The sequence below is a fragment of the Lagenorhynchus albirostris genome, chromosome 6, assembly GCF_949774975.1.
Source record: "Lagenorhynchus albirostris chromosome 6, mLagAlb1.1, whole genome shotgun sequence".
Lineage (NCBI taxonomy): Eukaryota > Metazoa > Chordata > Mammalia > Artiodactyla > Delphinidae > Lagenorhynchus > Lagenorhynchus albirostris.
Genome location: NC_083100.1, coordinates 112,152,025 through 112,165,392, shown reverse-complemented (window position 1 = coordinate 112,165,392; position 13,368 = coordinate 112,152,025). Strand labels below are relative to the sequence as shown.

At 39.7% G+C, this 13,368-nt stretch overlaps 1 protein-coding gene across 2 annotated transcripts in view; it reads right to left on the bottom strand.

Annotated features, from left to right (window-relative positions):
- Nucleotides 1-13,368, bottom strand: part of CNTNAP5 (contactin associated protein family member 5) — an 882,476-nt gene that overhangs the window by 264,870 nt on the left and 604,238 nt on the right. For both annotated transcript variants that reach the window (XM_060151536.1, XM_060151538.1), the window contains exon 12: nucleotides 6,612-6,731. In XM_060151536.1, coding sequence (XP_060007519.1) covers nucleotides 6,612-6,731 — 120 coding nt within the window. The remainder of the gene's footprint in view (nucleotides 1-6,611; nucleotides 6,732-13,368) is intronic.

Genomic DNA, 13,368 nt, shown 5'->3' with positions numbered 1-13,368 from the left:
TGTAGAGGCTTGGTAAGTCCAAAATCTGCAGGGTAGACCAGGAGGCTGGAGACCTAGCAAACAGCTGCAGTTCAATCCCAAAGACAGAAGACAGTCTGCTGGCTGACTTTCTTCTTGCTTGGGGGAGGTCAGTTTTTGTTCTGTTAAGACCTTCAACTGATTGAACGAGGCCCACCTACATTTTGGAGGGTATTCTGCTTTATTCAAAGTCCACTGATTTAAGTGTTCATCTCATCTAAATAAAACCCTTCACAGAAGCATTAATGATAATGTCTGACCAAATATCTGGACATCATGACTCAGCCAAGTTGAGGATATACTTACCACATTCTCGTGTATCATCAACACACACTTCCTGTACAGGTACCTCAGATGTTCGCTAATTCCAGCTCCTTCCTGCACCCTGCTCTTTCTCCACTTCTGTCTTTCCCTTTGCATTGATCCCCGTGACCAGCACTTCCTCACTTCCAGATGGCATCTAACCTATCCTGTGAGTCTACCTTACGTTCATTTTCATCCAGCAATACAATTCTGAGTCCTACTAGATTCCTTGTTGTCTCAAATGCATCCCTCCTTACTTGCCCAACTAGACCGGTATAGCCAAGGATGATCACAATCTTTACGTCATTGGCTGAAACTGTCCACGTTCAGGTTAAGGGGACTTTTACCACCAGGTAGTGGCATGGAACCCACACGCCCTTTGAACAAAACATTACATTCTGGCATATGTCACAGTTTCCCTTAGTTGTCCACTTGCCCCTTAATTATTTTTATTTATTTATTTTTTTCGATATGCTGGCCTCTCACTGCTGTGGCCTCTCCTGTTGCGGAGCACAGGCTCCAGACGCGCAGGCTCAGCGGCCATGGCTCACGGGCCTAGCCGCTCCGCGGCATGTGGGATCTTCCCGGACTGGGGCACAAACCCGCGTCCCCTGCATCGGCAGGCGGACTCTCAACCACTGTGCCACCAGGGAAGTCCTCCCCTTAATTATTCATCACTTGAGTGGCTTATCGACTTTTAGAGTAAGCTAGCTCTCAAAGCCTCTCCTTCATGTATGTTTTTTGCATTCATCTTAACCTCGCTTCGACTGAACCTGCAAACGGCGGTCCTTTCTGCTTCAGGTGGGAATCTAATGGACAAATCCATGCTTCATATATTTGCATGGTTTGTGGATTTCACTCACCACGCCCACCTCACCACCATCCTTGATCCTTGATGAATTCAAATCATTTTTTCCCCCAGGCTTCTTTGGACAGTTCTTTATAGACAATATATTTTCCATTTGCCCCACTAGATGCACTTTCCATCCTTCTACAGCCTTCTCTGTGCCCAGGAAGGCTGACTAAAGGCATTACACCAATAAGTGCCCTTGCCTTCTGAATTCTAGTGGAATTTGCTCGATGGAAACCTAGGAAGGAGACTGGAAGGGGTGAGGAGAGACTGAGGTTACTCCGCAAGCTCCTTGATGGCTGTTCCCAAACACATCACAGCTGCCTCAAGGCACGGCTTCTACATCCTGCCCTCCTTCTTGCTCTGGCGAAATGCCCTCCCCTCACCTCCATGGGCCTGATGGTGGGAACATCTCCTTTGTTACTAGCTCTATAGTACAGTATATTCCCATAATTTCTTCTTGTACATTCATCCCTTTGTAAACAGTCCCTAATGTAAGCCAGATCCGGTCCTCCAGAGAGGGGAACAGTGCTAAAGACCGTGTATAACCTGAGGATGGTGGCTTGTTGTTGGTACTCAGAAAGTTGCTCATCTTTCCTTCAGGGTCAGCTAAATAGTCTGGCATGCTCAAGAATGATCTGATAAAAACTGGAGTTTGGGATTAACGTATACACACTACTATATAGAAAATAGAGAACCAATGAGGTCCTACTGTATAGCACAGGGAACTCTACTCATTCTGTAATAACCTGTATGGGAAAAGAATCTGAAAAAGAATGGATATATGTATATTTATCACTTTGTTGTACACCTGAAATTAACACAACATTGTAAATCAATTGCACTCCAATATAAAGTAAAAATTAAATTAAATTGAAAAAAAAAATCTTCTTTTCCCTGGAATTAAGATAGCCGATTTCCTTGCTGGGAAACTATAGTTCAGATTATGGATCTTCAGAAACTTCTGCTTGTCCCTAATCAAGTCACTGTGATCCTTTTATTTTCTAGTTATTCAGGTACATGCATTTTTCAGTGTTCTAAATTAGCAACTCATCCTGGTGAGTTGGGTGGTCCCCACAAACGTGCAGGATCAAGGGACCCTGGAACCTTGTTCCTGACATTCATTTGCTCTTCCTGGAAATGCCTTCCTTTGTGTCTTCTTCTGGCCAGTTCCTACCCTCCATCCAGCTCTTAGCGACGTTTCCTGCCTGCCTGATAGCTCTTCCATGAGTGGCTGGTTTAGGTGCCCCTCTTGTGGGCTCTCAACACACACTACACATGCGCTATCCTTGTCAAGATAATTTAATTGTTGCTGTGTCTTTTCCATGATTAGCCTGTGGAGGAGACTGAAATAATACTGTTATGTGTTGAACTGTGTCCCCCAAAATGATCGCTTAAAGACCTAACACTCTGTACCTGTGAATGTGCAAGGCCTTAATGGGAAATAGATTCTTCACACATGTAATCAAATTAAGATAATGTCGTACTCCATTAGGTTGGGCCCTAAGCCGACATGACTGGTGTCCTTATAAGAAAAGAGGAAACAGACACACAGACATGTGAGGGGAAAATGTCACTATGATGTAATCACACAGAAGCAGGGAGACAGTCCCAGGGATGCAGAGATCGAGGGGCTGCTTCTAGGAGCCCAGGAGCACCCACGGGTCAAGCAAACTGCCAGACGCTAGGGAGAGGCCAGGAAGGAGGCTCCCCTACAGGTTTCAGAGGGGTTGTGGCCCCACTGGCACCTTGATTTTGGCCTTCTACCCTCGAGAACTGTGAGACAACATACTCCTGGGGTTTTGGAAGCCACTCAATTTGCGGAACGTTGCTAGACCAGCCCAAAGAGACTAAGACAGGCATGATTGTGTACCCTTTGCAATTTGTGCAGTGCCTGAAATGTGCAAATTTACATTGAGCTGAAATGAACTGTACATCATTTAGAGATAGGTTAAAAGTAGGCCAAGTGTGTATTCCTGAAGAAACTTAACTCTATCTTTCTCATCCTTCTCTCCTACCCCCTAGTGTCAGAATGCAGCCCGGGTTATGGCACCCTGTCGAAACCTGTGGAAGCCTAGATTCAGTCCACTTTACCGATAAGCCTAATCACCCCCTAAGTTACTCCTATAATTTGTCCTACTGTCCCCATGCAGAGATCACACTGCCTTACACCAAAGAGGGCAGCTGCTCGCTGAGCACTCGTGGCCCTCATCTCCCCAGGATCACCCCGTGTCAGGTAAGATGCACAGACTTAAATCTCCCGGGAGGGGCAAGGTGCCACCTCACCTATAGAAATGAGGAACTACCCCCAGGGTACACTGTAAAGAGAGATGTGAGGCAGCTGGGATTCAGATTTACAGTTTTCCACAACTAAAACCCGCCCTTTACCCTGATGACATCCATTTGCAAGTATCTGCAGACTTAGGGGAAACTTCTCCTTTTCTTTGGAACCTCAAATGATCTCGCAGGGAGTTCTAAATGAGGGAGGCCTGAGGGCCCACTTAGCTCCAGATCCTTAATTTTGAGATGCACAGCCAGGCTGGGAGCACCCAGCCGACTGGCACAAAGAGCAGTAAGAGAGAGAGCCCAGGTTCCCTGCGTCCCAGCTTGGTTTATACTCTCTGTGTTATGCCCCAGGAATACCTCTGTAAAGTGCAGAGACCAGTGGCTTTGTGCTCTTAGAAACCGGAGTTAAACACACAGCAAGTCTTCTCTGGCCATTTCCTCCCTCCTTCCGTTCCCCCTTCTCCTCCCTCCCTCCTCCTCTCCCTCCCCCTTCCTCTCTTCCCTGGACCACTTTGTCACACTTTTCCTAGTGTCGTAAGTCACTCAATTTAAGAACAGTTAATACTGACAAATAAAAAATTATGTATTTCATTATCGTTATATTTAGGCATTAAAAATGTTTGTCAGTTAAATATGGATGTAATTCGCCTACACAGAAGTTGGCTTTTACTTTTACAGGTATTTTAAGAAAACAAAAACAAAACCAAACACCTATATAGTTTGCAATTGCATGTGACCAGAAAGGCATATTTCAAAGAAATCCCCAATCGTGCACAACGCACCCTATCAATTTTGGGACATAACTCAGAGGTCCTGATGCCTTCAGCATCACATCAGCAAAACAACAACATTTAATACACATAAACATTCATCTTTAGCCATTCCTGGACAAAATATCAAACATAAATCCCTAGAGAAGTCTTTCCAAAGAGAGGCAGAGCATTTCATGTAAATGACATCTATGAATCAGTGTCATTCTACTTACATTATTTTGGAGAGTTAAATTTGTCAAGCTATACTTAATGTATGTATTTTAATTTCAAACTATATGTTTTAATGAAAATAGGATGTCTATGCTCGTGTCTTAAATACATGGTGTAAAAATATACATTTAAGAACCTATACATTCATAGAAAAACACACATATGCATTCATAGCAAAAAGTCCCAAGGAAATTCTAACAATCAAATATCAATAGCAATCCCTGGATTGTGGTTTGTAGGTGACTTTAACATTTCTTCAGACTTTTCTTCTTTTCCTTAAAGTTTCCATAATTAGCATTGATTATTTTTATAACAAAAATAAAAGCATGGCTTCAAGCAAAACATAAGCAATACAAAGTATCCAATTAATGTTTTAGTGATATAGATTATTGCTGCACCAGAAGGTCTTGTTTGCTTCCTGAGTCTTGACTATTAGTCCCAGGATTTATTATCTCAAGCAAGTCATGAAATTCTCATGTGCTCTTTCCTTCTATGTAAGATAGAGTTAAAAATATCCGCCTCATATTTTTGTTGCCAAGAATTAAAGAGATGATATTTGTAAACTCTCAGTTCAGTTCCCAAAGATGGTAGGAGCTGAGTCATTGATGCCATTACCACAAATCCTCTTATTATTTGTCACACCCATCACTCAGCAGGCACTGATCTCCTTTGCCTTGTTCTGCAAGCAAAACACTTCCTCCTTCTTTTGTAAATTGTGGACCGGGGACAAACTGCATCAGAATCATTTGGAAAGCTCAATAGAAGTACATCTACTGAATTTAGAATTTCTGGGTCTGCAAAGTCTATTTTTAGCATGATTCCCCAGACAGCCATATGTTAATTAATTTTGAAAATAACCAAGATCCACGGAGAAGCCTACTTCTTGACCAGGTTGTTGAACATTATAGGCTGGCACAACCGTGAAAAGAAAACAGTAACGCGATTTCTAATTATGTTATAGGGCTATTGAGAAGCAGCTAGCATACATCTTGAAGAGATGAAGTATGATGGAAATGAAATGAAATGGCATCCAATTCCATGTAACTACCATTTTCTGCAGAAAACCTGGGGCCTTTTGTATTCAGATGGGCAAATTACTGCTAAATGTCCTCAATCACCATTTTGGCAATGGCTTGCTTGCATTTCTACCTGTGATACTGCATGCTATTTTCCCTGATTTTACTGCCTCATGAATGACAGTGACTATGCCTTATTTCTCTGCATATCCTGTGTGGCCAGGACAGTGTCTGACTATAGACAGACCTCCACAGATGTGGTCACCCTGTTGCAGTGAAGTCTGGGGCCTGAGGACTCAAAGAGCCTTAATACGTTCCTACTTTTCTTCTTCATTACATGATTCTGCTGGTGTCTCCGAAGGCCAGTGCTCAAAACAAACAAACAAAAAATGTGTATGTGCCAACTGACATTCTAAACAGAGGGAGTGCTTGCATTGCTATATTTTTAAATAAATATTACATCAGGTTTGGGGTGTGGAATTATTTTTTTAAGAATAAATTAGTGATCACATGCTGCTTCTAAACCCATGTAATAATTGGCTCTTAATACGTCCGTAGGCACTTTAGAAAAAAGTGGCAAGATATTATGAGATTGCCAGGGAAAATAGAAATAGCTCAGTGTTTTGGTTAGGCATCTGCGGGATAACTACCCTGGCTAGTTACAGCAATACAGATGATTTTGTTTCATCCTCACAACTCTAAGAGGCAGGAACTACTATTTCCATTTCACTGATGCAGAACTGAAGCTCGCAGTGACCCTCGGAGTCACACAGTCCTCAGAGCCAGACCTGAATCAAGCTTTCCCACTTCCTGAATCAGGGCTTTCTATTGATTTTAACTTTTGTTTTTTTGTCTGTTGGGTTATTTTCCTTCTCTTTCTGTTTTTGCATTTTAAGAGAGACATGACCTTGTTCAGCCCTGCAGAAAATGTTTGATATTTAATTCTTGGTTCAGTGGAACCTTGTCAAGACCATTAACAGGTTTTCTTCTCTCATGAAAATAACCTAGCTGCTAAATCCTATTATTTACCTAAATACCATTTCCCCCCTGAAGTTGGTCCTTTAAATTTTTATTTATACAAGTGTCCCCTTCCAGTGGATTTCCCTTTGCATCACGTAGTGACATGAAGCGTGAGTAGGAATTCTGCACCCTTACCTGTGATGTTGCAGTACACTTGGAAAGGTCCCAGGGTCCCACTGCCATCTGAGTCGATGTAGAAGAAACCAGCTGTGTTGCCGTGGTGCCTGTACACCTCGCAGGATTGCTCATAGAGGGCTGGAAAGACACAAAGGCAGCAGAGAAGAAACTTGGCTTGGCTCTGCATATCCCTTTGGAGGATCAGTAACTCCTACTTATTATATTTACTTTCAATTGTGATTTCTTTCCTTTCTCCTATAACCTCAACTTTCTCCCCAAGCCTTAACAAACTAGTGCCCCAATGTTTGATGGGCTTGCATCCTCCATTCATCCTAATGTTCATTCTTCTAAACAACTCCAAGTTTACATCCTCCAAAATGTCTCCCCTTCCCTCTTAAACAGCCCTTCCCTATGCTGATGTGTCTGTCCTTCCCCTACACTTGCACAGCTGTGAAGCTAGGGCATCATATACTGTTCTGTCTCCTGCAATAGTTACAGAATCTTTAAGAGTGGTGGCAGTGTGTAGTTTGAGGCTGTGTTCCAGCATCTAGCAGAATGCCACACTCACAGTGGGAGATCAAAAGTTAAAAATGTACAAATAATAAATGCTGGAGAGGGAGTGGAGAAAAAGGAACCCTCTTATTAAACTGTTGGTGGGGATGTAAATTGGCGTAGTCACTAAGGTGAACAGTATGGAGGTGCCTTAAAAAACTAAAAATAGAGCTACCATATGATCCAGCAATCCCACTCCTGGGCATATATCTGGAGAAAACTCTAATTCAAAAAGATACATGCACCCCAGTGTTCATTACAGTGTTGTTTACAATAGCCAGGTCATGGAAGCAACATAAATGTCCATCAACAGAGGAATGGATAAAGAAGATGTCATATATATATATATATATATATATATATATATATATACACAATGGAATATTACTCAGCCATTAAAAAGAATGAAATAATGCCATTTGCAGCACCATGGATGGACCTAGAGATTATCATACTAGGCAAAGTAAGCCAGATAGAGAAAGACAAATATCATATGATATCACTTATATATGGAACCTAAAAAAATGCACAAATGAACTTATTTGCAAAACAGAAACAGACTCACAGACAGAGAAAACAAATTTATGGTTACCAAAGGGGAAAGGGTGAGGTGGAGGGATGAATTAGGAGTTTGGGATTAATATGTACACACTCCTAAATATAAAATAGATAACCAACAAGGACCTACTGGAGAGCACAGGGAACTATACTCAATATTTTGTAATAATCTATAAGGGAAAAAATCTGAAAAATAATATATATATATATATATATATGTATATCTGAATCCCTTTTTTGTACACTTGAAACTAACACAACATTGTACATTAACTATACCTCAATAACAAAATGTTTGATTAGTGAATGTAAAACTGAATATACAGTCATGACTTTTCATTTATAAGGTAAAATGACACGGTCTTATTTCTATATACCCAGAACTCAGCACAATAACTATCATATAGTAGGTGCCCAATCAAGTTTAGTCCATTTTGACTTAACAAGCATTTACTGAGTTCCTCATATGTGTCAACAGTGTGGTGGCCACCTAACAACAGACCAAGGATGTGGCAATGAGTCTGTGCCTTAGAAAGCTTGTAGCCTGGTTACAGCCACAAAGATCTTTATGTGCTCAGAGAGAGGCAGACACAGCTGTCCTGAGATGGGATACTTTGAACAGTCTGAAGTTAAAAGAAATTTATAAATCTCATTACACCCACATGCATGAATTTGGTAGGGTGGAAAGGAGGATCTGCTGCTTCACACATGAGAAAGTAGAATGTTGTCTGATGCTTGAGACAAAATAATGTAGCTCAGAGCAGCAGGTACGCGTCCAATATTATGTCATCCTCCTGTGTTGAAAACATTTCAGCGGCTCCTAACAGTTTTAAAGATAGAGCACTAACTCCTCACCTTAACTACCATGCCCCTGTGACTAATGTCCCAGCCCGGGAATACGAAGCTGTAGTTTGACATGATCAAGCGTGAGGGGTGCTTCAGATAATTCATTACAAATAAAGTTCTAAAGCTTGAGAGGCTTTGACTTTGTATAAATTAGAGTGAATTCAAGGTGATCCTTGTACTCCTGTAATTCTCCCTTGCAGTCATACACTGTTTCTGAAGCTGTGGGTCCATGGGAGTGTCAGTTTGCACCCTGCATATTGAGCATAACATATAGCTTAAACCTGACCTAAACCTGATAACACACCAAGGTGTGTGTCACAATCTGATAACACACCTGGCAACCTCTAAGATAACTCATCAGCACCTCTTGGCATTCACGCCCTCCCCTTGAGTGTGGTCTAGACTTACTGACATGCTTCTGACAGAAGATGATGTCATTGTCAAGACCAGGTTGTAAAAAGACACATGGCTTCCAACTCGGGTTCTTCTGGAGCACCTGCTTTCAGAGAAACCGACTGCTAGGTCCTGAGGTAACCCTTTGAAGAGGTCCACAGCATGAGCCTGGAAGCTTCTCTCCAGAGTTTTAACTGAAGTGACAGTAGCCCTGGCTGATACCTTGAAGGCAGCCCCAAAGGACTGGGCCAGAACTACCCAGCCAAGTTGTTCAAGGACCCACAGAAACTATGAAGTAATAATGTCTGTTGTTTCCAGAGGATAACTTTTGCTGTAATTCATCATGCAGCAGTAAAGAGCTAATATACTCTCAAAGCATTAATTCTCTCATGCAGTTATAGGCATAAAAAAAGAGTCTATCTAATACAACTGAAGTAAGGATTCAGAGATAATCCACGTTCAACACTTAGCATAGTACTTGGCATGTAGGAAGTGCTTGATAAATATAAACTATTATTATCATTAATATTAAATTGTTTCATGCTATGTCACCTCTTATTTTTTGTCAATGTTTTGCTTACTTAATTTTTTTTCATGAATCACAAGACTTTTTAAGAAAAATCAATAGGCCTTACCTCCCTTCTGTGCAGAGATGATGACATTTATTTCTTAGCTTATTCTTTTGGTATTGACTATTGTATCTCTAAGTTGTATGTCTATACTGCTACTTCTTGATTTTCCATATTTATAGGTCATCTATTCACTTACCAATAGGAAAGATGAGAATTTAGCTTTTTTCATCACCTCTCCCCACATACAAAGAACTTTCAGTTTCCACATACTGCCAATATAATAGGATCACAATTTTAGTTAGATCAATCATTACTGTTTATGCTAATACAACAGAAAGCATGCTATTCACGAATGTGGTTGTTTCCTTTCCTGAACACAATTTCATTTTTCTAGAAATTAATAACTGTCTTACTCTTCTTCTCATTTGCCTTATTTTCTAGGTATATATCACAAATTTAACTACAAATTCACTAACAACTCTCTAAAATGCCTTCCAAAATATTCAGGTGAAAACTAATTTAAATGGATACCTATGAAGAGAGAAAGAATGGGAGAAAGGGGACAGGGACAGAAACTAGGCCTTTCTGAATATGCCATATTTTTAACTTTGAATCAATATAAATATTTCTAAAAACAAAAAAACAAAATTAAATGTACTAGAAGAAAAGGTGCAATTCATAAATATGGAAAGGAAACTAAATGAATTTAACTACAAATTATTTCAAGTGATATTTAAATTCAGTATTTTCTTCTTAACTTTTTATCACAAAAAATCCAAATACATGCAAAGAGCACAGAGAGTAATAAAATAAACCTTATATCACAACTAGCTTCAACAATAACCACTATTTGGTAATCTTGTTTCATCTCTAGTACCTGCGTTATCAGTTATGCATTGCCACGTTACAGACCACTCCAGAACTGACTTAAGACAACAATCATTTCATGATTCTGCCCTCAGCAGAATGAAATAAAGACCAATGAAATAAAGAATTAGAAAATAATTATGAAGGATTGCTAAATCATTAGATGAAAAGTTGAGGGGGTCCTTTTTTAGTGGATGGATTAAATTAACAATACCCAAACTCACCGATCAATCTCAACACACCCAAAAGTGATTATCAAGATGCCTGCAACATGAGGTAATAAAAAATACACAGCACCACCTAAGATACATTCTTGCCAAAAATTTGAAATTGAATCTAATCAAGCCCTGAGATTTAAACACTAACTCACAGTAAGAGGTAAAGAAACACACTCAACATTATAAAAACACAATCAGTTAAATTCAGATTCTGGGAACATCTGACTCAGTCTCTTCAACAAATAAATGGCAAAAAGGGGGATAGAAATGCAGGAAACATATCAGTCAAACACTGTGTATGGACCTTGTCAAGATCCTGATTCCAACAAAGCAAACACAAAATTAAGAGAACCAGAAAAATTAAAATCAGATTTGGTATCTTTAAATATTTTTAAAATTTTGCTTGGCTATGATAATGGTAGTGTGGTTATATTCTAAAAGATAAAATGTTCATCTTTGTCAGAGATACATACTTAGGGATTTGTAGTAAAATGATTATGTCCACAATCTGTTTGTTAAAATACTTCATCGAAAACAAAGAGGGGCATAGTGGAAACAAAAATGGTAGCCTACTGATAAATACTGAAACAGGGGAGGCTACAGTGGGGACAATTATACTATTCTATCTTTTTGTGTATGTTTGAAAATGCCTCTAATAATTATTATTATTTTTTAAATATTTGGACATTTCAGGTATTCTATGGATTTCAACTTCTTTGAAAAATTATCTTCTGGATCTTTCTGACCTGTGGCAATCTGGACTGGTATGCATCCAACCTGGCACATAGCTGTCTCCTCTGGCCATCTCCCCACCATCATGCTGGACATTCCCTCTTGAAACTAGCTTCTTCCCACAGCACAATTCCCTCGAAATCCACTTGAGTTGTTTCATGCACCAATAGTTTATTTCTGTTTAATTGCTGAGTGGCATCCCATGGTATGGATATACCACAGTTTGTTTAGCAGTTAACCCATCATAGGACATTTGGGTCACTCCCAGGTTTTGGCTGTTTCACTGGCGGCATGTTTAACAGTTAAGCCATTGTAGGACATTTGGGGCATTCCCAGGTTTAAATCCCCTGGAGGCTTTCCTCACCCCCCACCACCTCTGAATACTCTCTTTTTAACAGCATGCAATTCTTGATTCATTGATGAAATATATCTCTAAAATCTCTGAAAATATTAATTGTAATATAGTTTTTTAGAAAATTTTCTTCTTTCTGTGTACATTATTTCCTCCAAGGTAGGGGTGTGTGTGTGTTTATGTGCTCACATGCTTAATTGGCTCACTTGTTTTGTGATTATTTTGGTCTCTGTTTTATCTGGCATGTTAGACTCTTTTCTGGGATGTCAGGTAATCTTGTGTGGTCCTCTCGTATTTAACAGTGGTCAGCACTAAGTGTCAGCACTAAGCAAACGTTTGTGGTTTGCCCTCCATAGGCTTTATTGTAGGGTTAAGTGGCTGGACAACTCTGTGGGAAACCCTCATGTTAATGTCTGCAGGGCTTCTCCCTTGGTCTTGCTAGAGTCTGATTTAGAGGGATATGTTACATGAGATTTGGAAGGTGGAAGTGACACCACACGCATTCATTTTACGCCTGTGAGGTCAATGCAGGGCATGAGATACTGTTGCAGATGACACACCTTGCTGCTTATCTTCTGACTTCAGTTGCAAATGTGGGGCAGCCAAGCCAGCTGGTATTCCAGATGGGCTATCTCCTCCTTTAGCCTCCCTAACTCCTGGCCAGGTGCACCTTTCATCTCTTATGATCACCTCATTATTAAAGTTGAAGGTTGGGAAGTAGTAAGGGGCAAGGTGGATCAGCTGCTGACTGACAGGACCATTAAAAAAATCGATTACTATTGTTTATGTGAAGTGTTAGGAGGAAGTGAAAGTAAATTCATATGTTCAATTCATCAACACTTCCAGGAAGTACAAGCATGCTACTTGTTGATTAAATTGTTCTTTCTCTACTACATGCCTAACACACTATATAACAAGTACTCTATACACACATATTGTAAGACTACTGATTTTTCAGTTAACTCTAGCCTCTGAGAAAAGTAAACAAAAGAGACACGGTTCTGATCTCAAGTAATTCAGGCTCTTAAACTCATCAAAATTAATCCCAATACAGATAAAAAAATTTAAAAGACCAATTCCTATAAAAGAAAGAGAAAAGATATTTAAAGACTCCATAAGAAAAAAATACAGCAGGATCCAATTTTTTTCCTTAGATAATTCTTTAAAGAGCAGATAATCCTTAATGCTACTTATCCTTCTCCAAAAATCTTTCAAATGTGTTATATGAAGTAAGTATAAAGGTGATCCCCAAACCTGACAAGACCACACAAAAAGAAAAATTACAGCCTCACTTATGAATACAAATTTTAAAATTACAAAAATATTGGCAAACAGTACCCGATAGCATATTTAGAAAGGAAATTATGACCATTTGGGGGGCTTAATCCAAAAATGCAGGCATCGTTCAATATTAGAAAATATACTCTATATATAGTCATCATAATAGGGCTAAGGAGAAAAATGATATGATCTCTCCATTCATTTAAAAGATAACTAACATGAAAACACTAGAATTTCCCACTCAGGTCAGAAAAAGAACAAAAACAAGCATCTTCATGATCTCTACTAATATTTCACATTGTGTTAGAGTTTCAGTCATCGAAATTAGAAGAGAAAAAACAACGGGTGGCATACAAATTAGAAAGGAAGAAGTTATACTCTTTTCATGGATAATCAGATATCTA